General features: G+C 37.5%; 1 protein-coding gene across 1 annotated transcript; it reads right to left on the reverse strand.

The window, feature by feature from the left end:
* Positions 1–21,818: 21,818 nt before the first annotated feature.
* On the reverse strand, positions 21,819–23,303 carry LOC149161080 (uncharacterized). The gene is made up of 2 exons (XM_089434769.1): positions 22,913–23,303; positions 21,819–22,420 (listed from the first exon to the last, which is right to left on the reverse strand). Exons 1-2 carry the CDS (start codon positions 23,301–23,303, stop codon positions 21,819–21,821), a joined length of 993 nt encoding a protein of 330 aa, XP_089290895.1.
* Positions 23,304–24,609: the final 1,306 nt, after the last annotated feature.

Below are 24,609 nucleotides of genomic sequence, written 5' to 3' on the forward strand. Positions count from 1 at the left end.
ATTCTTTGGAAAGAAAAATGTATGAATTCTTGTGCATTAAACGATAAGAACCAAGAGTATTTTCTTGGAAACTTGCTTATAAAACATGTGCATATATAAAAGAACCCTTGTTTGTTTTCAAAAAAGATTGTGTGTTTGTCATGGGGGCTTCACTAGGGGAGCAATATCATAGCACGTGGGTTCATATTGGGGGATATTTATTGAGGAAAAAATGACATAATATATTGGGGGTAAAGGGTTTTTATATTGGCAGGTATAAAAAATGGAGCTCAAAGTCAATGAAAAATTATAAAGGGTTATAAAAAAAGTTATTGAAAAAATGAATACCTACAATATCTAGTGAAAGTAGGGGTTGTTTAAATTGGGAAAGTGTATTGGGTTTGTATTGGTAGGGGGTTCAATAATGTGATTTTTAGAGGTATTTTCCAATATGTAGTCAAATTAGGGGTATTGTTTAGTATGCCACGAATGCACGTGATATGCCATAGGTTCATTGAGTGAGGACCCCGTGGTGTTTGCATGCATAGAAGGAAAGGCGATTGTGTTAAAAGATATCAGTTTCATGCACAAAAGATTTAAGAAGTCATGTTATTTTTCACAAAGAATGCATGTGAGTATTGCTTGAGAAAAGATAAAGTAACTGAGTTGATTTATTAAAGGAAAAGATATTGCATGGAATTATGTGTGGGAAGTTAAACTATTAATTCCTTTGAATTTATTCACATGATTCCTATGCATTAGATTCCTAAAAAGAATCACTAGATGCTTAAGAGGAATATGCACTTATTTTATTAGATTTTCTTGATGAGGAATGTGCACAAAATAGAACTGCCATGTTTGATATTTCTTGAAAAGAAATAAGTTCTTTGCATGAACCAAAATAGACTACTATGCTTTATTTTTTGAGAGGAAATAAGTTATTTTCATGCACAAATAGAAATACTATGTTTAATATTTCTTGAAAAAGAAATATGCTATTTGCTTGCATGAAAATATAAATATTGTGTTTGATCTCTTGAAAAGAAATATAATCTTTGCAACCATGAAAAATACACCTATGATGTTGTTTTCTTTGAAAATAAATCAATAACTAGCAGGTTAGTTATCTTTTAGAAAAGGACATGTAATTGCATGTACAATACTCCTTGTAAATAGATCTATCCTGAAAAGGATTCTTTTGGAAAAGAGACTTGCATTTGCATGCACGAGAATGGTATCTATTGAGTTAGAATGGGGCATGCATTTGCATGCATAATAATAATAGTAATATCTATTGCATTGGAAAGATTACTTAGTTACATGCACTGAGGGGCTAACTTTATTTGAATAAGTTTCATTTGATTACATGCACGGAAATAAAAGCTAAGATGCTAGTATCCCCTAAATGAAAATGGATGGTTAGAGTGGTTTTCCTTTGGAAAATAGCGTGTGCTTGTGCGAGAAGAATCATAGTAATGTGGTACTTACTTGACATGCTTTAATAATTATATGTTTATAATTAATGTATGAGCAGTATTGTTAAAGGGAGCATGTTGCGATATTTTATTTACGTTTCATGTATGCACATGAATAGATGTTGAGGTGTCTCTTTTAAAGACTGGTTATTGGTTGATTAATGCTTTATCTAATTATGATATCAAAATATGTTAATGACAACAATAGCAGGAAAGGATGGTGACCTGTGTAAAGGATATATTATGTTTAACATTGTGGCCGATAAAGAACTAATGGTCCATGGAGATGAGAGCGAGCTGTAGGATGGTCCACTGATGAAACAACTAGGCAACTGAGATATAAAGATTGAATATTTGTGAGTAAATTACATCATGATGATTGTAATAGCTTTTAGCTAGATATGTTTTATTAATTAATGATATTTCTTTGTAATAATTTATGACAGTGGTTAAGGGATGAACTCCCTTATAAGCCATTGAGTGAGGGGTGAACACCCTCACGAGTGTTTAATAATAAAATTAAACGTTTTTTGGCTTTCACCCTACAGGGTTTCCAGGGTATATCGATGTTCAATGATGTGATGGATTATTGTGTCGATATGATGATGGTGATTCCTTTCATGGTGTGATGTTTATAATTTCAAGTATGTGGTTAATTAATATGGTTAAGGGAATCATGAAATGGATGGAAGGTTCATCATACAATTTATGTTAATATACTACAACAATGGTTGCTAATGGTTATGCAACATACTATTCCTCTATTAAAAGTTACTCTATGTACCGATGAACATTTTATCTAACGGTTAATGAGGATTTGGAATAGTGATTTAGATAATTACTCATGGGTAATTTGTGTAAATTTTTTCTAATTCCCTACATTTTCATGTGAGGTCACCAGGGGATGTTACATATATTCTTGTCACTAAAACAATTTTATTTTAGTGATAATAATATTTCTAATATAATAAATTATAATTTACTATATTAATAAATTAATTCTATTTTCATAGTGTTAATAAATACAATTTTAAATTGTATTAAAGTTTGCAAAATTAAAACAAATTGTATCTAGTTTGTTTTGATAAAACCAAAATCTCTCCCTCTCCCTCTTATCATTCCAACCAAGTCATTAGGGAAGCCCTAGAAATTGAAAAACACCCTAACAACTTTAATAGGGAATATGGATACCAATTAAGCTAAGCTTGAATGTCCACTGTCTATCTCTTATCCTCTAAACTCAATTAACTTCCTAACCATTTTTAAACCCCCCTCTCCCCCCTTTTATATTCCTTACGCCTCCCTCCATCTTCTTCCTTCCTCTTCCTTTCCTTTCTTCTATTCCCCCTATCCCTTACTTTCCCTTTCTATTTAATTATTTCCTTAATAAAAATTTTATGTCCCCCCTCACCCTTTTGTTTTAATTCTATTTTAAGTTCTAGCTAATTCTGTTTTCATTCTAATTTACTAATTCAACAATTGTTCTTTTTGGTATCCTTTATTACTACTATTCTAATCCAATATTCTAATATTTCAATTCACTTTACTTTTTATAATTAAAACGTCTAGTCACAAATTAATCTATCAATTTTATATTGATATTATTTTAACCAAAATCAAATAAATCTAAAACAATATTATCAAATTGACCAAAATTTTTAAATATTAGATCAATTTCAATATCTTTTATTTTTCTTTTTCCCAAATTTCCTATTAATTATTATTTTCATTATTAATTATTAAGACATATCAATGTTCACATTCTTTTCACCTACCTTAATAGCCATATTCTAATTTCATCCTCTATTTATTCATGGTATGGCACTCTTCACATCATCATTTAAGCTTTACGTTCATAAAGATAAGGTGAACTGTTCCAAAGGGCATCTCAACTAAAAAAACACACAATTTACCATAAATTTTCATTATCATGAAAAATGTTTTCTTAATCTAATAAAGGTGGTGTTAGATCACTCTTTAAAATATTATATTTAAGAAAAATATTATAAAACATGTTTTTAATCTAATGAGGCGTCTTGGATAACTCTTAAAAAGCTTATATTTAAAAATATAAAATACTTTAATGAAAAAAATGTAATATATATATATATATATATATATATAATCATTTTTTCAATAAATTATAAGAGATAATTACTTTGATAAATAAAATATATCGAATTTATTATATTTAATTGTCACAACCTATACATCAAAATCATATATATATATAGATATAGATATAGATATATATATATATATATATATATATATACATATATATATATATATATATATATATATATATATATATATATATATATATATATATATATATATATATATATATATACATATATACATATATATACATATATATATATATATATATATATATATATATAGATATAGATATATATACATATACATATATATATATATATATATATATATATATATATATATATATATATATATATATTTACCATGACTACATGGTGTTAGAAGCTAAACTCATAAACTAGATTCATGAATGAACAAGACGGGCTATGCGGCAGCTAGTCCCTGCTCTATGTTGTTGTTGGTTGAAGCTGTATCTGGCACAAGCAGCATAGCAAGAAAAAACATCCTATAGAGATGTTGATTAGTCAATGTTCAAAGCAATCCTAAGCATCCTATGATGCACTAATTAGTCAATCTTTAACATGCTCTAACTGGGAAGCAAAAGATTGTTTTTGCCTGCTTGAAGCTTGAAGGCCATGTTCTGGAATGGTGGGAGAGTGATGCAACAAGTAGAACACTGACCCAACCAAATATCAGGAGAACCAACAGAATCATGAAGCAACATATTGTTTTTGCCTAGTTGAAGCTTGAAGGCCATGTTCTGCAATGGTGGGAGAGTGATGTAGCAAGTAGAACACTGATCTAATCAGATATCAGGAGAACCAATAGATTGTATGGCACTACTTCAGCCAGAGGCAAGGAAAATCAGTGTAGGAGTTCACGACAAAATTCAGGACGATAGCAATTGAACTAGGGGTCTCTCTCAAAATCTTAGAAATGTTCATCAAACACCTGGGAGCATTACTACCCCAGATTTGGCATCAAGTAATTTCGTTCAAACCAAAGATAATTAATGAAGCCAGTTTGCAAGCACAACACCTCGAGGGGTGGAAGCAACAATCAAGCACGCACAGGAAAATAGAACCACAATAGAAAAAAGAAGAAAAAAAGTAAAAATGGAATAAGAAGAAGATTGTGATAGTCACACAGGAAGCAACACCTTTTGTCAAGCAGTGGAGGTTCCCTCACCCCAACTCAGTTTTTCACGTGCTAGTGAAGCTAGAAAGTAACGTAGTCATTTCGAGGCAAGTCTCCCACCCGGGATGAACCTGAAGATAGAGCTATTTGGCCACCAACACCAGCATTTATGAATTGAGATCTACTTCACTAATTGGGACAAAAGCATGGGCAAGGAACCTGACCACCGGATCAGAGAAGACTATGTAGACCAAGAACACATCTAAGAGACGCTTTTGTGTCGAAGATTGATCTCTATATAAATCCATCTCGTGCATGTGAATCTCTGAATACTGGTTCTGCCGCTCCACATAAGCATATTTTTTTTGTAAGATCCTGTTATGAATAAGGTGATAGTGCATAAAGGATCTGAATCTTATCAAACCTCTAGTTCGAGTCTCCCAAAGCCAACTAAAGACTAGCTTTTAGTCCCTAGGAGTAGGAGTTCATCCTCTACAAATGAGCTGGATTGCCTGCTTCACTAAAATTGAGCGAGAAAAGAGTCTTGTGCACTAACTGGAATGCGAGATATCAAGGTTTGTTCGGTCAAACACTCCATGTAGGTGAGCAACCATATTGAAGGTGTTTGTTCACCTTGAACTTCGTAACTAAACTTGACTTGACCAATAGGGTTCATTAAAGTAGGTCAAGCTAGACATTTCTACTATTTGAAAAGCCTTTCTTGATTCGATCCATCTATGATAGCGGTTAGTAAACTAGACTACATAGCTTGAACGCATTTCATGTGGGATTCGGTTTCGAGTAATAACAACTCTCTATCAACCAAAATCCCTCTCCTCTGAGCAACCAACACTTTACAGAACTAGAAAAAAACCCAAAGAGATTATTCCAGCTCTATCACCTCTTCCCTTCCTTTTGTGAACTCATCAATTCTAGTCTTTACGGAACTATAGAAAATCTTTCTGTGAAACAGTGTTAAAACAAACAGAAATTGTGTTTCCTGTGGTGAAGTCCTCCCTTCCCGTTGAGTAAATCCTTCGCGCAAATACAAATTATATATCAATTTTTTGAAAAGTGGCCTTCTAGACTGGAGAATGTGGCTTGCATCCAAGTCCACATTTCCTCCAAATGTTTAATTTTCAATTATTTTTTACTTAGCGATAGATTTATCACTTTATTCAAATATATATATATATATATTAAAAAATAAATAACAAGAAAATAGAAATAGGTGTTGTATTCATGGAAATAAAAGTAGGTTTGTATGCATGGAAGGAATGTGTGTACGCCACAAGGTAATATGAAAATGTTAATGTTTGCATTAGAGATACCCATTATGTTCATGAGGTTTCTCAATGATGGCTTGGAATGAATTCTGCTTCATTGTCATTTGGTTGCTGGTGGAATTGATGCATGGCTCAGGTACATTTTTTATAGAGATAATAGCTTCAATTTCATATATAAAGTTTGCAAAATATATCTGACACATTTTGAGCTGCGATTACATGACACTTATTGTATAACCTCTTCTTCTTTGATGTTTGATGGTCGCCCTTTGTTGTTTGATGGGGAATATTTTCATTGGTAAAGGACTGCTAGTAATTCGGTAGCATTTTTCTGCTTTAAATTCTTTAGCTTCTTTCTTCTTTAAATTCTTTAGCGTCTTGAGTCGGTCGACAGGCTCCTAAAGATGTACCATTTTCCATGATAATTTAACTCTGAAATGTGCTAACTCTTTCAAAGCTCTAACGCGGATTCATAACATAAATAAATAAATGAAAAGTAGAACCCTAGAAACGAATTTTTATTTACTCATATATTTTCTTTAAAGCTTTGATTCCTTTGGTTGGCCTTTTAAGGGACTGTGATGACGGAAATTCACTTTTTCTGTCTTTGCTTTTCGCTAAATTGTGTGCAGGAAGATAGTTGAGAAGAAAGTAGTATGTGTCCTCTAAATTATTTAGCTTATTTTTGCTTTAAATTCTTTAGCGTCTTGAGTCGGTCAGAAGGCTCCTAAAGATGTACCATTTTCCATGATAATTTAACTCCGAAATGTGCTAACTTTTTCAAAGCTCTAACGCGGATTCACAACATAAATAAATAAATGAAAAGTAGAACCCTAGAAATGAATTTTTATTTACTGATATATTTTCTTTAAAGTTTCGATTCCTTTGGTTGGCCTTTTAAGGGACTGTGATGACAGGAATTCACTGTTTCTGTCTTTGCTTTGCGCTAAATTGTGTGCAAGAAGACAGTTGAGAAGAAAGTAGCATGTGTTCCAATTGGCCCAGCAGATGGAAGGCAGAAGAATGATGGACCGCCCTTAGATAAGTGAGCCTGTCGAAAATACGGGCAGAAACCTATCAAAGGTTCTCCATATCCAAGGTGTTTATACTTTTACCCAAATTTTAGTACTTTCGAGTCTCGACCTTTCTTAATTATAATCTGTCTAAATGGAGAAAAGAACCCAAGTTTCAGTATTTTTCAAACCCTTTCAAGGCAAAAAATTCATCTCTGGTGTATTCTTTATATATATCATGATAGAACGCGTACCTTGTATTTTACCTTCTTAACTATAATCTGTTTAAATGAAGAAAGGAACCCCAGTTTCAGTATTTTTCAAACCCTTTCAAGGCATAAATTTCATTTGTGGTGTATTCTTTATATATATCATGATAGAACGCGTACCTCATATTTTACCTTCTGCCTCTGGTTGTCTTGCATTACCTTCTACAGCTTGGCCCGCAGCAGTGCCCTGGCCAATGCCAGGTTCAATGTGACTAGATACATGTATGTTCCCAGATAGACGCATGTTCTCTTTTTTTTTTCTATTCTATAATAGAGATGCAGAAGCTGTCTTGTTTTCCTTTTGAAATACATTAAACTGTGCATTCATTTTCAAATACATAAACTGCGCATTGTATGAATGGTATGTATAACCATGGTTTTCAATGCACCAGCTACTTTAGGTACAGTAGCAGGAGAAGCAAGGGTTATGGAGCCTAAACGAGCCACTGAACGGATCGTCGTCGCCCTTGAACAAATCACAGAGCTGTAGATTCTAGGGTGATATGTGCAATTTATTCAGTCTCTCTGTGGGCTATAGATACAGAGTGCTGGTTATCAGAAACAGAGACATGTGTAGAATGTTCATCTGGCTACTCGAAAGCAGTGGCAGTCTAGAGGCCAAATCATGGGTACAGTAGCAGTCCATGGATATGGAGTGCTAATTATCAGAAACAGAGACATGTGCAAAACGTTCATCTAGCTACTCGGAATCAGCATGAGTTTAGAAGCCAAATCATGGGTACAGGGGCATACACTGCTCCTCCCTTGTTTTTTCTCCATGATGCTCCAATTTTTCTCCACGACACTCCTGGAGAAACAAAACTATGAACATGCAGTAACACCAAAGCAACATGCAGTAACGGGTGGCAAGGGGGCAACAGGTGGCAAAAGGGGGCAAGAAACATGCAATAACAAGTGGCAACAGGGCCTCTCATGTCAGTGTTTTAGGTTGCAAGACATAGAGAGCTAGCATTTCATAGTGCTAGACTAATGCTAGCAATATTAAACTAATTTTGAATATGAATGACACCAAGTTAAGATACTATATTCTTATAACCCGCCTACATCGGGAAGAGGCCAAATAAGACCATGAACAAAAAGAATATAGTTTTCAAACCATATAGTGCGTATTGAAGTAAAAATAGAGTAAATATTAACCAGAACTAATGTTATATTGGTCGATTTCGGTTACTATAGTCCATGCCATCTTCCAGATGGTAGGAACTAATAAGACAGAAACCTAAGTTACATTCACACATTATACTCATAAAGTTTAAAACCTATGTATAATCATTAGTATTTATACCGATGTTCATACAATTACGCGCCACATCGTTAAACCATGATAAGTTAATGTTTTGGGTGATGCATTTACGGTGCAGTAGTAACTTTGATTAATATATGTCAATGTATTGTGTCAAACTAAATATTGTGACACAATTGTCAGTACTATGTAAAACTTTCTAGAGAAGATGTTTTGATCATCCACTTGGCATTTGACCCTATGGATGTGGGGTGAAATCCATGGTTCACCAAGACTGAGCTTAATCGAATAGTTGGGATTGATTAAGTTAATTTGTAGAGTAACTAACCCTCATCCCCTCTCTGCTTCTAGTTTCTCATTTGTGTGATCTCCGTTCTTCGATTTTCACTCTCAATCATCGGTTAGGGTTTATTACAGTGATGATTTCTTCTACTAGTTCTGCTTCGGCCCTGTATTTTTCTACAAGTGGGCAAGCATCGACCCCGGAGCAGGTGAGATTGTATCTGTTATGAAACCAGCTCAAGAAAAGATAGAAAAGAGAGATCAACGCCTTAGAATTCAGCCTCTTCGAGGGGGCAACCTCCTTTACATTACATAAATGAACAATTCTTGGATGATACAAATGACAAAACCTCCTTTCTATATATAGGAGTCTAAGGAGTCACAATATAATCCAGCCGACCTAACAATAATAATATAAAGCCACAAAAATAACAATAGAGGGATTCTATGGGGCACAGAAATAACAATATGGGGGTAATAGGGGCACAACAATATAAATAAGGGGTATAACTACAATAGTAATGGGGTAATCACTAGTATTATAGGGACCCAACATGCCCCTCTCCTTCAAAAAAGTGTTGTCCTCAACGCTTGAGTAGTTCTGGATACTTCTGCATAAAATTCTCATCCTCCCATGTGGAATCTTCAGCGGATAAGTTCTTCCACTTGATAAGATACTCTGAAATTGATCGATTTCGTAGCTGTCGAGTTCTTGTTTCTGTGACTGCTTCCGGTTCCAATATAATTTTTCCTTCCTCGTCAAGTTCTGGCAATATTGTTTGAACTGGGAGCTTGTCACCTATAACCTTCTTTAAACATGAAACATGGAAAACTGGGTGCAATCGAGAAGCTGCAGGAAGCTCCAATTTGTATGCCATAGTACCAATCTTTTGCAACACCTTGTACGGACCATAATACTTTGGTGATAATTTATTATCCTTCTTAGCTTGCTTTAGGGACATTTGCTTATATGGTTGTAGCCGTAGGAATACCCAATCACCTACATCAAAACTTCTTTCACTGCGATGTTGATCTGCCTGTTGTTTCATTCTATTTTGTGCCAACACGAGGTTATCCTTTAAGAGTTGGAGGACTTGTTGTTGATGTTCGATGTGATGTTCCACTGCCTGAACCTTAGAATTTTCTCTTAAATATGATGTGATGGATGGTGGTTGATACCCATAAAGTGCCATAAATGGGGTCATTTTTGTTGCTGTATGGAAGGAAGTGTTATACCACCATTCAGCCAGAGGCAACCATTTGACCCATTGTGTCTGTTTATCAGATACAAAGCAACGAAGATATCCTTCCAAACATTTGTTTACTATCTCAGTTTGCCCATCAGATTGAGGATGATAAGATGAGCTATGAGCTAACTGAGTACCAAGACAAGAAAATAATTCTGTCCAAAAATTTCCAGTGAAAATGGGATCTCTGTCACTTACAATAATCTTTGGGTTTCCATGTAGCTTTTGAATTGTTTCCATAAATGCAGTAGAAACTGTACTGGCTTTAAATGGATGTGATAATGCACAAAAGTGTGCATACTTGGTAAGTCTGTCAACTACCACCATGATGACACTCTTTCCCTCAGACTTGGGTAAACCTGTGATAAAATCCATTGAAACCTCCTCCCAACGTTGGCTTGGAATGGATAAAGGTTGTAATAGACCCGGTGTCTTAATTGTTTCAACTTTATTTTGTTGGCAAACCAAACATTCCGCCACAAACTTTTGAATATCTGATTTAAGGCCATCCCAAAAAAATTCCTTCTTAACCCTGTGGTAAGTTTTTAAAAATCCTGAGTGCCCTCCTAAGGGAGAAGTGTGCAATTCCATAAGAATCTTTTGTTTTAGCTGGGAATTCTTACAGAGGTATAAGCGATCTTTGTACCATAACGAATCATTTTGCCAGCTAAATGTATCAGAAGTACTGGAATCTTGTTGTAGCTTTCGAATAAGTGCCCACACTTCTTCGTCATTCTTCCATTCCTCCCTTGCTTCGTTTATCCAATCTGGTTGGATAATAGAAATGGCACACAACAATGCTTCCACATCCTCATCCTTTCTTGAGAGTGCATCTGCCACCACATTTTGCTTCCCTTTTTTGTAGATGATTTCAAAGTCATAACCCAACATCTTTGTGACCCACTTTTGTTGCTCTTCAGAGGATAATCTTTGTTCTAAAAAGTATTTAAGGCTATCATGATCCGTTTTTACCTTGAAGTGTCTTCCCATTAGGTAGGGTCGCCATTTCTTAAGTGCATGGAGTATTGCCAACATTTCCTTCTCATAAATAGCTTTGCTTAAAAACTTTCCCTTGATTGGACGACTTTCAAAAGCAATGGGTCTTTCATCTTGCATTAGAACAGCACCAATTCCATTTCCTGAAGCATCACATTCCACAATAAAGGTTTTTGTGAAGTCCGGTGTAGCTAAGACCGGTGCTTGGCACATTGCCTCTTTAAGATGTTCAAAGGCCTTTGTTGCTTCCGGAGTCCATGAAAATGAATCTTTCTTCAATAATGTTGTTAGAGGTGCTGCTATTCTCCCATAATTCTTAACAAACTTGCGATAATACCCTGTCAACCCAAGAAATCCTCGCAGATGCTTTATGGATGTGGGGATTTTCCATTCCTTAATGGCTTTAATTTTGCTAGGGTCTACCTTAACTCCTTCATGAGATACAATATGACCCAAATATTCCACCTCCTGGACTCCAAAGAAACATTTGGATCTTTTTGCATATAATTGTTTCTCCTCCAATAGTTGTAGCACCCTGTCAACATGTTCAACATGATCCTTCCAAGACTTGCTGTAGATTAGTATATCATCAAAAAATACTAACACAAATTTTCTAAGGAATGGTTTGAAAATTGAATTCATCAAACCTTGAAATGTTGAAGGTGCATTGGTAAGGCCAAAAGGCATGACCAAAAATTCATAATGACCCTCATGAGTTCTAAATGCCGTTTTCGGAATGTCTTCAATCTTCATTCTGATTTGATGATATCCCGAACGAAGATCCAACTTGGTGAAGTAAATTGATCCATGCAATTCATCCAGTAATTCATCAATGACAGGAATGGGGAACTTATCTTTAATAGTGAGCTTGTTGAGCTCCCTATAATCTGGACACATGCGCCATGATCCATCCTTCTTGTGCACCAATACTACTGGAGCTGAGAAAGAACTTTGACTCGGTTGAATTATACCAGCCTCTAGCATTTCTGCAACCATACGTTCAATTTCACTTTTTTGGACATAGGGATATCTGTACGGCCTGATGTTTGGAGGAACACTTCCTGGAATCAGATGAATAGCATGATCATGATCACGCATAGGTGGGAGACCTTTGGGAGTCTCAAATACCTTGGAATGATTGTCCAGGACTTTTTGGAGATCTGGAGAAATAGATGATTCCAATGTGGAAACATCTAGCGAACATAATTGTGCAATTACACCTCTTTGCTCCTTTTTTAGAAGCTTTGTCATGCCATTAGAGCTGATTATCTTTCCTGGTTTCCCTGCAATACCCCTTAATTCAACTTCCTTTCCTTCCACAGAAAATTTCATGAAAAGTTCTTGAAAATTAAAAGCTATTGTACCCAAGGATTGTAGCCATTGGACTCCTAGTACAACATCAGCACCTCCCATTGGAATGGAAAGCATTGGGCTAGTCAATACATATTCTCCCATGGATAGCTTGATATTATGGCACTTTCCAGAACAATTTATTGTTCCTCCATTTGCAATCATCACTTGACACTCTGGTGCTGGATATAGGAAGCAATTCAATTCTTTTGCTACCCTACAATGAATAAAATTGTGGGTGCTTCCTGAATCAATCAACACTATTACCTTTTTCTTCTTGATTTGTCCTTCTATCTTGATGGTTTGAGGAGTGGTAATTCCCGCCAATGCATTACAAGATATGGTCGGATTTATTTGTTCTTCATCTAGGCTTTGTTCCTGGAATATATCCTCTTCTTTTGACCTTTCTTGCTCCTTTTCTTCTTCCTCTTCACAATCTATGTAGAATAATTTCTTCTCAGCACACTTATGACCTTTTGTGTATTTGCTATCACAATTGTAACAAAGCCCTTTTGCTCTTTTTTCTTCCAATTGTTGTGGTGTCAACCTTGTAGGTTGTGGAAGACTATGGGCAACAACACTTCCGTCTTTATAGTTGTGAGTGGTATGCTTCCTAGTTGCCATAATTTTGCTTTCCATTTTTCTTGCTAACCTGAATGCCTTCTCTAATGAATCAGGTTCCCAAAGGCGAACATCATGTTGGATATTATCCTTTAAAGACCCTATGAACACATCAATCCTATGCTCCTCTGGAATATCTTTTACCCTTATGTTCAATTTTTGGAACTCCTCAATGTGCTCCATTATTGAACCCTTTTGTTTGAGACTTATCAATTGGCTAAAAAAAGTGTTGCTTTTTGTATCCTCATAATGTGCTATCAATTCTTCCGTAAAAATTGCCCAAGTGATAAATTGTTTACGAGAACAAAGCCATTGATACCATACAAACTGATTTGGTTCCAAATATAAAGTTGCCATACGTACCTTTTGTGTGTTTTGCACATTATTGAGATCGAAGAATTGCTCCATCTGTAATATCCATGTGGCGGGATCCTTGCCATCAAACTTCCTCATATCGATTTTTGGAATATGGTGATTCTTCGATCCAACATTAGATCTATGGAATCATGATTAACATTTCTTTTGTTCTCATCATGAGTTTCCTTTACTACCTTTTCACCATTAGTAAGTATTTCTTGTAGAAAATTAGTCAAATCTGTCTTCAAATCTGCCATGCCTGTCTTCAAATTTGTGTTCAAATCTATCTTCAAATTGTCCATCTTAGCTTCCATTCCATTCATCTTAGCTTCCACGCCATTTATCTTAGCTTCCACGCCATTTATCTTAGCATCTGTTAGCTTTTGTGAGCGTGACATTTGTTGCACTTGTTCTTGTAATTTTGATATATCATGTAGCATTTCTTCCTCTTCTTCATGAGTCATGCTAGAGCTTTCAGGTTCCTTACTAGGTGTTTGCATTTTCTTTCCTCGGGGCATCAGTTACCGATAATAATGCTCTACTATGCCCTTTGAATTCCTTCAAAATAAATTTTCAAACCAAGCTTAAGCAAAAATTTAAAAAATCTACACACCTTTTTTCACTTTGTAGGAGCTTGATATTGCCTCTGATGTATCTCTGTACTTTCCAGTCATCTAGTTCTGAACTTGTGACCTGTAGTAGCTCTCTGTGTCCTCTTTCCAATGCCACAAGTCTGACCCAAATTGGATTCTCCAAGGAAGAGTTATGCGAAATCTCCCACAGTGACTTGATTATAGACTAGTTCAGTAGAGCTAACTTGTACGACGTGCCACGAGTCACTGTTTCAACCTTTGGATCTAAAAAACACCCACAAGAAACTACAGTCCGTCCTCTTTCTGTACCTTTTTACGAAATTTCAATCCGATCCTCAGAGAGAAAGTTATGACGATTTTCCCCAGGTCACCTGTTTTGAATGTAATTCAGGAGTCTGCAAAAAGACCAACTTCCTCAGATCATATCTCCGAAAATATCACGCGAAAAGCTCTGAAATTCGGACCCAAGGTTCAGCGCCAATTCTTCTCAAATGGGTTTTTTTTTCGACTTCTGAAACGTCACAAAAAAAAAGTTATAGCGAAAATGCCACGATGACCTGTTTGGAGCAGCGAAACCCTAGAATCCAAAGCTCTGATACCAAATGTTATGAAACCAGCTCAAGAAAAGATAGAAAAGAGAGATCAACGCCTTAGAATTCAGCCTCTTCGAGGGGGCAACCTCCTTTACATTACATAAATGAACAATTCTTGGATGATACAAATGACAAAACCTCCTTTCTATATATAGGAGTCTAAGGAGTCACAATATAATCCAGCCGACCTAACAATAATAATATAAAGCCACAAAAATAACAATAGAGGGATTCTATGGGGCACAGAAATAACAATATGGGGGTAATAGGGGCACAACAATATAAATAAGGGGTATAACTACAATAGTAATGGGGTAATCACTAGTATTATAGGGACCCAACAGTATCCTTTTGCATGTCAAAGAGTTTACATGTTCTTCTTTTGAATCTAACAATTTGACCAGGATGGTTCTTTATACATGTTACTCAATCCATACTATGCTACTTCCAAAGAGGTGTGTCACCTTGGCTACTCTCTTACAGGAAAGTTATATGTGGCTCAGTGTCTGGTTAGATTCTACCAGTGAACAATTCCTCTTATCGGTGGTTTTCCTTGTTGTTGTAGGTGTATTTTCTGTCGGGTCTTTGTCCACGAACATGCAGGTATGTCAGGTGAGCATACCCTCCTGACTTAACAACATCAACCCAGTTCTTTTTTAATTTCTTTTATCAGGATTGTTAGTAATTATTAATTTAAAATTTTTGTTTCTGTTGTAATTTGTGTGCCGACTCCCTCGTTCGACCTTTATTTAGTTCTTAGTATGTGATTACCCTCTCTTCTGAAATGACTGGTGCTCTCTCAGCTGAAACAGGTGCGGTTAAATGCCTAGGCCTCCGACCATACTTAAAAGAAAAACCCCAATAAGGTCTTGGCGTCTATCTGTGTTAGTCTTTCCTTTTCGAAAGGGGTTTTGACATGCCGATGTTAAGGAGATTGAGAGTTTTACTGTTATGATAAAGTAAACAATTTATATTTTAAGGAAACTACCCAAATGTACTTGTTTATTTACATATCATGATTTTGTCTTTTGGGGCTTAGTTCCCTTTTAAATATTTGAGTCTCTTGGGCTAGTTTAGACCGAAATTATTATATTTACTTAATTGTTGGAAAGTTCAGAATTTATATTTAATATATCTGGCTCACGGTTCATTCAAGGAATGTTCCCGTGTTTTATCTAAAATAAATGGCTTTTTTTTACATCATAATATGGATGGTTGTTTTGTTACTATTGTGATGTCTGTTATGTATTGCTTTAATTCTTTTAATATTTCCAATTCTTTCTCATGGAAGTTTATGAAGACTATGCTTCTCTGTTTTCAATTACTTAAGTTGCAAATGTTTGTTTATTCTTTTGTTTTAGTTCCTGCACCAGCTTGCACTGTTTTTAGACATTCTGGTATTAGACTCTAGCAAATCAAGGACTGTTTCTAGGTTACCACTTCATTGGCCATGCCCAAAATCTAACCTTCCTCTTCCTAGAGTCATAGACTCACTAAACCAATTTCAGTTCATACTACAGGTTTAATATATTTTTTATGTGCTTATTCTTGCAACAATAGGTCTGTTTTCCCTTAAATATTGTCTTAACTAATGTAGTCCATAAACCCTGAACTAATTTACACAACCTTATGTAGCGTGTACAATGTTATTATCTTCTTATATCATGATCTAATTTGGTTGGTTGTCCCAACCTTTTACCTGATCAATGATAAAAATAGTTCAACTCTTCTTTCTTAAACATATTTACATTATCCATTTTAAGAACAATTACAGAATTAATAGAAGTACTTACCTGGAATTTACGATCAGTTTTGTCAGTTCCGAATTCTAGTAATAGGTGAATGATGCTCCACCCAACCTCCAGACCAGTCTTTCCACCGCGTCTTCCCCCTGAACTCACCTCATGCCTAGAGTATTTTATAGAACAGAAACCACCTCACGCCTAGAGTATTTTATAGAACATAAACCAAGCTATCTGATCACTACCAGACCAACTCCACTAGTTAACCAACTCCATTAGTTAACCAAATCTAGAGTTTCTTTTCTTCAGCTTTTCACTGATTGTGTTCTCTCTCCTCCTCCTCAGGGTTTGATTACCCTCTTGGCTTTCTTTTTTAGAAGTTTTCATAATCTTCCCTAGAGAGCTTAGGTGAATAAATACCTCACTTGTAATTGTCCAACTACCCAAGAGCTTAGGTGAGTAACTACCTCACTTGTAATTGTCCAACTACTTGGGGTGGGTTTTCTTTAGCATTGTTCTTTCATAAATCATGATTTTTTTTGGAAAAATTCACACTAAGAATATTTGTTCGATGCATTTCGAACCAGCCAGTGTGGTTCATCTTCAGGACAAGATGAAGAGACAGATCTCAAAAGCAGGTTAAATAAGGATCTTCAGGACAAGATGAAGAGACAGATCTTAGAAGTAGGTTAAATAAGGGGATAGGTCAACCTAACGCTAGAGGAAAACAACTATATTTGACTGGGGAGAGAAAATTATATTACTTTATATATGTACTTATTATAATTATAAATTAACTAAATGACTATCTTTGACTGGGGGGAGATTAATTTGAATGGTTTAAATAAATAATAATTTAGTTTGTTTAATTAGTTATTTATTTATTAATTAACTAATTCATTCCTTATTATTTACTAACTAATATTTGACTATCCTACATAAAAATAAGAATTAAAAATAAAACTACATACAAATAAATAAATAAACTAGATAAAATATATGAAAATAAAAATAAATAAACAATAAAAGGGATAAATAAAGATAAAAGTAATACAATAAAAATTATATAAACATAAAAGAGAGGGTGATTTCTTTTATTTAAAATGTTAAACTAGCATTTGCACCAGATGTTGCAAAGGAAATGTCGTAAGTCAGTAGTGCATATGGAAAAAGAGCATAGATGAAAAAGGATGTGATATGTTACATGATCTAACTATAGCCAAATTTAAGTGAAAAATAAATGTTAATGTTAAATGTAATACAATCAAACAATCTACTAAAAAAAGAGGCACGAGCAACTTTCTTCCTAAGTGCTCAATCTAAGAGTTTATTTTCATTGACAATTCTAAGAGTTTATTTTCATTGATAGTTGCATCCCAGACCAGACCTCCTTTGTCTTTCATAATCTGAGCCAGATTGAACCCTTACCCTCATATGGTAATGGTTCTAGATCAAATTTCTTTGTGAGTAATCTCTAGAGGCGTTTCCATTTATACACGTCTCCATTTATACACAGTTTGCCTAAAACATTCACCAATCTCCAAGCAGAGAAGCCAAATATGTGTGTCAAAAGTGAATGGAGCAAGTTAATCCTTCTTTCTTCTTTGCAACTTCAAATACAATATCCTTGAGAGTGTAGTAAAAATTGGGCCTATGTGTGTCAAAAGCGAATGGAGCAACGTAATCCTTCTTTCTTCTTTGCAACTTCAAATACAATATCCTTGAGAGTGTAGTAAAAATTGGGCATAGGTAACCTAGGAAGTTCGGCTGATATTTATGAAATGGACCAATGTAATTTCTCCTTGAAGATAGATATACTATAAATTCTCTACATTAGGCAGGAGGGCATCTAACACATTACTCAACATTCTTCCATTGCTTGCACAGTTCTACTCATATTGTTTGCACAATTCAATTTACTCAACATTCTTCCATTGCTTGCATAGTTCTACTCATATTGTTTGCACAATTCAGTTATGCTCATATTGTTTGCACAATTCTACACCTCTGCTCATATTTGTCTCTCTGCTAACCTAAACAACCCATAAGAGATGGGTGACATATATAAACATTAAAAATACTAATAAAAAAACAACTTAAAAATTCAAGAAAGTGAGATCATGTATTATAGATTCAAACATTAAACATACAATAAATCCTCAAGGAAATTCCACTTCATATAAATTTTCCGAAGTTTTTTTATATAAATTCATATTCTCAAAAAAAATATTTTATAATTCAATATAAATAAAAACAACTTAAAACCTAAAGAAAGTGACATCATATATTTTATATTGAAACATTAAACATACATTAAATTCTTAAGGGAATTCCACTTCATAAAAAAAATTCCAAAGATTCTTTATCTAAATTCTTAATTTTTATTTTATAATTCAAAAAAAAAAAAACTTAAAACTTAAAAAAAATGTGATTATACATTATAGATAAAACACTAAACTTATAATTAATGCTTAAAAAAAATTCCATTCACATAAAATTTCCAGAGTTACATAAATTCATATTTTCAAAATTTTTATTATAAATTTCAATATATATAACATATATATTAAAATAAAAATAAAAATATGCATCCCATTATTATTTTTTTAATAGACAAATTTACAAACCAGTAAAATATTTTTTTTTCTCGGTAAAACTATTCTATTATTTACATTAACAGAGAACAATTACAACATTACTTGACAAAAAGAACCAACTGCCTGGAGGTAATGGCATCATGGAACATCAGAGTTCGCAATCTGAGAGGACGAACCAATCCATTAGGCTATCCCACGCAGGGGTGCCTGAGGAGTCAAAAATTCAATCCCGCGCAGGGGAGCCAAAATAATTTGCCAACCACATAGAAAAAGTCCCAAAACCTGAACACAGACAATTACTCAACAACATTGACACAGACAATTACACAACAGCTTTGACACAATTACATAGCCAAAAACATCAGAAGTGACCAAAAGCCCTCACTATCGGGCCGCAAAACCTGAGAAGAAGCCACAGTTAGTCTTCAGGAGCCTCCTCCACAATCCTGCACCACCCGAATTCCGCCAAGTCCTGAGCTTGGACCTCCTCCGTAGCAGTCGGGACAGGCTCCATCTTGACGTCCTCGTTCTGGCTGATCAGCGTCTCCCTAGCGCTCGTGGAACCAGCAATTGGCCTTTCCGTTACATTCACGAGATCTGCAGAGGGTGTCTCCATGGCTCTCGTGGAGCCAGCAATTGGCATCGTCTCCCGTTGAGCGCTGGATTCGCCCTCATCTTGGGCCTCCTCAATGAAAAGCACCGAAACATGGGCGCTGATCCGGGGACGGTTCAGCGAACTGTTGAAAGTGAATATTGCTGAGCCAAAGGAGGGCAAGGAAGAGGACCCAGGAGCGCTGGCATCTAGAAATTGGCTGGACCGAAGGAAGCTTGCTCCTTCAGTGTGAGGGCAATGGCAATGGCAGTGATGGGAAGTGTCTTCGTCGACTGAAGGGCGTGAGGACCCACCTCGGGAGGTGCCTCGACGGCTGAGCATTCACTGTCGAGGCCGGGGCATGACTGCAGGGCTGAATAGAGCCTCTTTGCCCAAAGCCGAATTGGAGCTCAAAGCAGAATTGGAGCCCAGAACAGCCAAGGAAAGACCAAACACAGGCAGGGGAATAGACCAAACAGACGGGCAAGGATCCTGCAAGAAGGCAGAAAGACAAATGCTAGGAGCGACCAGCAGCGCCAGAGGCGGCAGAAAAAACCCGAACAGAGCCTGAATCAGCATTGTGAATCCAATGCTGCAACCATATATAATGCACCCACCTTTGCCTCGAGGCGCTCCCGCCATTACTGTGGCATTCATGGGAGCCGAGGAGCCGAGCCCAGCTTCGCGTGCGGAGGTGAACGGAGCATTAATGCTCCTCTGCTGCATGCCTTTATTCCAGATCCCGCGCCGCTGAGAATGTCCCTTCCCCCATGTGAATACAGCGCTTCTGCGCATGGCGGGCAGGTGGCCTTCGGTGATCGCCCGTCCCATCTCCTTGATTATAGCCTCAAGCACCCGCATCCGGGGGGGCGGCATCGTTTTGGACCAGACGATTGCATTCCTGTGCCTGATCATGATTCGATAAAATGTCTAGAGTCCCTGTGAGTAGAGTATTCTCATTTTCCACACCCAAATTCGCCATAAGGTCAGCGACCTTGTTGCCTTCCCTCTTTATGTGATTGAAGGTGATGGCCCTATTACTAAGAAGCGCTTGTTCTATGGCTTCCAGTCTTGCTTCAAGCCTCCAACTAGTGGCTATTTTCCTTGCATGAGATCCATTTAGGAGATGCTTGGCCATGTTAATTAGGATCTGGGAATCTCCTTCCACCTCCAGGGGATGGAAGTTGTGTTTCCATGAAAGAAGGAGACCTTGCCATAGACCCTCTAACTCAGCCGAGTTATTGGTGTCCCACCCAATGTTTCCATAGTAGATCAGAAGAGGCGAGCCTACATGATTTTTAAAAATTCCGCCAAAGCCTGCAGTTCCAGGATTGCCCTTTGAGGCTCCATCAAAGTTGAGCTTGAAGGTGTGCTTTGGAGGAGCAGTCCAGGAGACCTTTTTTATGTTGCTGCTTTTAGGGGGGCTTTGTTGTGAGATTCCTGAGGGAGTTGCATATTCCAGTTCTCCCAGATGGCTTTCTCACTGTCTAGAGTCGGAAGGTCCTCCTTAGTCCATGAGCGGAGCATCAGCGTCTCTTTGAGATTCACACAGAGTGTGCTCTAGATACTTTCTAACGGGGAACATTGATCTTTGAATATGCGCTTGTTCCTTTCTTTCCATATGCTCCATAAGAGGAGCCCGGGGATTATTTTCCATAAATGGTTGAGAATTTCACTTTTATATGGATTCTTTTGCCAATGACGCAAAGAGTTTGTGATATCGTCCGCAAGTCTGCATCTTCTTTGACATCTGAAGCTTGCCTTCTCCCACAACTGATTGGCTAAGGGGCAAGAGTCCAAGAGGTGTTGGAGTGTTTCCTCCTGGGATTTACAATTAACACAGATAGAGGGGCCATGATAGTTTCTTCGTCTAAGTTTATCCCAGGTGAGGATTCTCTGATGTCCGACCAGCCAAAGGAAGAAGGAGACTTTAGGCCAAGAACCTAACCCCCAGATTTTGCTCCAAATTGGGTCAGGGGGCGTAGAGTCTGTGCACATAATTTTGTAGGCCTCGGAAGTGGTAAATGCGCCTTTAGGCTTGTAACCCCATCGTAGAATGTCCCTGCCTTCGGAGTATCTAATGCTCCTTTTGCGAAGCTCCCTTTCCAGATCCTCAATGAATAGGTGTTCCTCATTTCTGATGAGCTAGTCACCTTGTTTCCATTTCCTGAAGCCTTGCTCTGTCTCCTGAGTCCAATACTGCCAAATCTTTTCCTATTGTTGTTCCTCTCCGATGTAGTTTGGAAGCAGATTTAGAATGCAGCTAAGCTGTGGCATTTGGTTCCAGGCATCCGTCCAAAATCATGTTGTTCTTCCATTTCTTACTTCCCAAAAACTGTGCTGCTGAATCAACTGGAAGTGTTGTTTGGCTGCATTCCATATTAGTGAGCCTTTGACATTGGGAGTAAATCTGATGAGCTCCTCCTGAGGTCTGTGATTGGCGTATTTGGCAGTCCAAATGGCAGCCCAAGGTTTTTCTGGGGTAGAGAGCCATTGCCACCAAATTTTGGCGCTCATGATAGCATTGCTGTGATTGGGATCCCTCAGGCCAATGCCCCCTTTTTCCTTGGGCGTGCAGACAGTGGTCCATTTTACCAGAGCCCATTTGCGGTTTGTAGCTGAATTCCCCCAGAGGAAGCCACGCTGTAGATCTCGAATTCTTTTTAAAACCCATTTAGGCGCCGCTAGGATTGAGAATAAGTAAAGCAGCATTGCCTGTAGTACTGCTTTTATGAGCACTACACGACTGGCAATGTTCAGTGTTCTGTGCGTCCAAAGGTTGAGGCGAGATTCAAGCTTCTCGATAAGAATGTGCCAGGAGGAGTGCTTGATGGCTAAAGCAATAAGGGGGGCTCCAAGGTACTTGGAAGGGAGAGTGGCAATGGGGAACCCCAATATCCGGGCTACAGCATTCTTAACAACAGGCGGGGTGTGAAAGAAAAAGATCTACGACTTGGTATTATTGATGTTGGTTCCTTAGGCCTCAGAGAAGTCATTGAGCAGCGATTTGAAGCAGGAGGCTTCCTAGACTGATGGGTAGCCAAATAGCATGTTGTCGTCAACAAACTGCTGATGAGTTATAGCTAGGGAGTGGTGAATGGGGAGACCTTTAAGCTGTTGGGAGAGGAGGGCTTGTTTGATGTGACGTCCCATGCCTTCAGCCATTAATACAAAGAGGAAGGGGGAAAGAGGATTGCCCTGCCTGATTCCTTGAGAGGGACTGAAGGGTCGAGAAGGGATCCCGTTCACAAGAATGGAAAAGAAGGATGAGGAGATAAGACTCATAATCCAACGTATCCACATAGGAGAGAATCCAAAGGCAATTAACATTTTCTGAATGTAAGTCCAACTGAGCTTATCAAAGGCCTTAGAAAGATCAAGCTTTAGAATCATACCTGCCTGCTTGGAATGCTTGAGGGAGTGTATAATCTCATGCGAGAGGATAATGCCGTCCAAGATCTGTCTCCCTTCCACATAACTAGATTGTTCAGGTGAGATGAGCAAGGGCAAGAGGGGCTTTAACCTGTTGGCGATAACTTTAGAGATCACTTTGTATATGACGTTGCAGAGAGAAATCGGTTGAAATTTGTCTGGGGTGTTGGATTCCTCCTCTTTTGGTATAAGTGCAATGAAAGTTGAGTTGAGAGAAGGTAGCAGCCAATGAAGAGCTCTCGATTCCTCCACCACTTGCCAGACCTCAATTTTTATCAGCTCCCAGAAGGTGTGAAAGAAAGTTGTAGTGAAGCCATCCGGGCCAGGGGCTTTGCCCTCCTTGAGTTGGGACATGGCTGTATCCACCTCCTGAGTCAGGATAGGACGAAGAAGAAGCTCGTTGTGTTCCTCAGTGATAAGTTTTGGCACATTTTGGGTAATTCTTTCTATTGCAGGTCACCTATCTGCATTGGGCTCTTGATGAACTTGCTTGAAGTGATTTAGGAATTCCTCCTCGATTTCTTCATGCTGTTCTACCCTTGCCCCACCTTGCTTCTGAATGAAGGGGATATTGTTGTGCATTCTTCGTTGAACAGTGGTTCGGTGAAAGAATTTAGTGTTCCGTTCGCCCTCTTTCAGCCATCTAATCCTAGACTTCTGCTTCCATAAAATCTCCTCCTGCTTTCTCCTCTCCTCCAGCTAATTGTGGATACGCTGCTCCTGCTCCAGGGTCCCCTCCGTGTGACCCCCTGTGATTACTTGTTGCTGGAGATCTGCCATTTCCTTATTTAAGTCTTGTTGCGCCTTAAAGATGTTTCCAAAGGTCTCATAGTTCCAGCGCTTTAAATGGGATTTTAGATATTTGAGTTTCTGTTGGAACTGAAACATTTTGGAGCCTTCTGGCGGAATGAAGGTTTTCCAAGTGGTTCTGATGAAGTCTTTGAATGCAGGGTGGGTGAGCCAGAACTCTTCGAAGTGGAAGGGCCTCCTGGTGGTGTTGCCCGGTCTTTGCCACTGGAGGGAAATTGGCCAATGATCTGAGCCTGAATGGGGGAGAATTGCAGCAGCTATGTCTCCTCCTAAGTGAACTGAGTTATCTGATATGAGAAATCTATCAAGTTTAGAAGCAATTTGGTGCTTCCTTGCTCTTCGATTACTCCATGTGTACGTACCATTACAAAATTGTAGGTCGATTAGAGAAGTGTTTTGGATGAAGTCTTTAAAGTGGGTATTTTCCTGTTCCAACCTGCTTCTTCCCCCAAGCTTTTCCTCCAGCTTGGTGATCATGTTAAAATCCCCTCCAATGATCCAAAGAGGATGCAATCTGTTGTTATTCAGAGCTTCTATTGTATTGAGAAGAGCTGTTTTGTTTCCTGCTTCCTGCGGGAAATAAACATTGGAGAGGTTTCCATGTATATTGGTGCCTAATATGTGGAAGGTGGCCTGAATGAAGTGGTGAGAAGCATGGAAGTCAGAGAGGGTTAGCGCTTGCGTGTTCCATGCAATGGCAAGCCCTCTTGATGCTCCTGAGGCATCCACTGCCACCGATTGATAACCTGGCCATGCTTTAGAAAGGATGCTTCCTAGTGTAGTGCTGTTACACTTGGTTTCTTGAAGAAAGCATAGTTGCGGCTTTTCCATATTTATCATATCTTTTAAT

This window comes from Pinus tabuliformis, chromosome 5_2, assembly GCF_031772625.1.
Source record: "Pinus tabuliformis cultivar Carrire ecotype Pingquan chromosome 5_2, CPIR1, whole genome shotgun sequence".
Lineage (NCBI taxonomy): Eukaryota > Viridiplantae > Streptophyta > Pinopsida > Pinales > Pinaceae > Pinus > Pinus tabuliformis.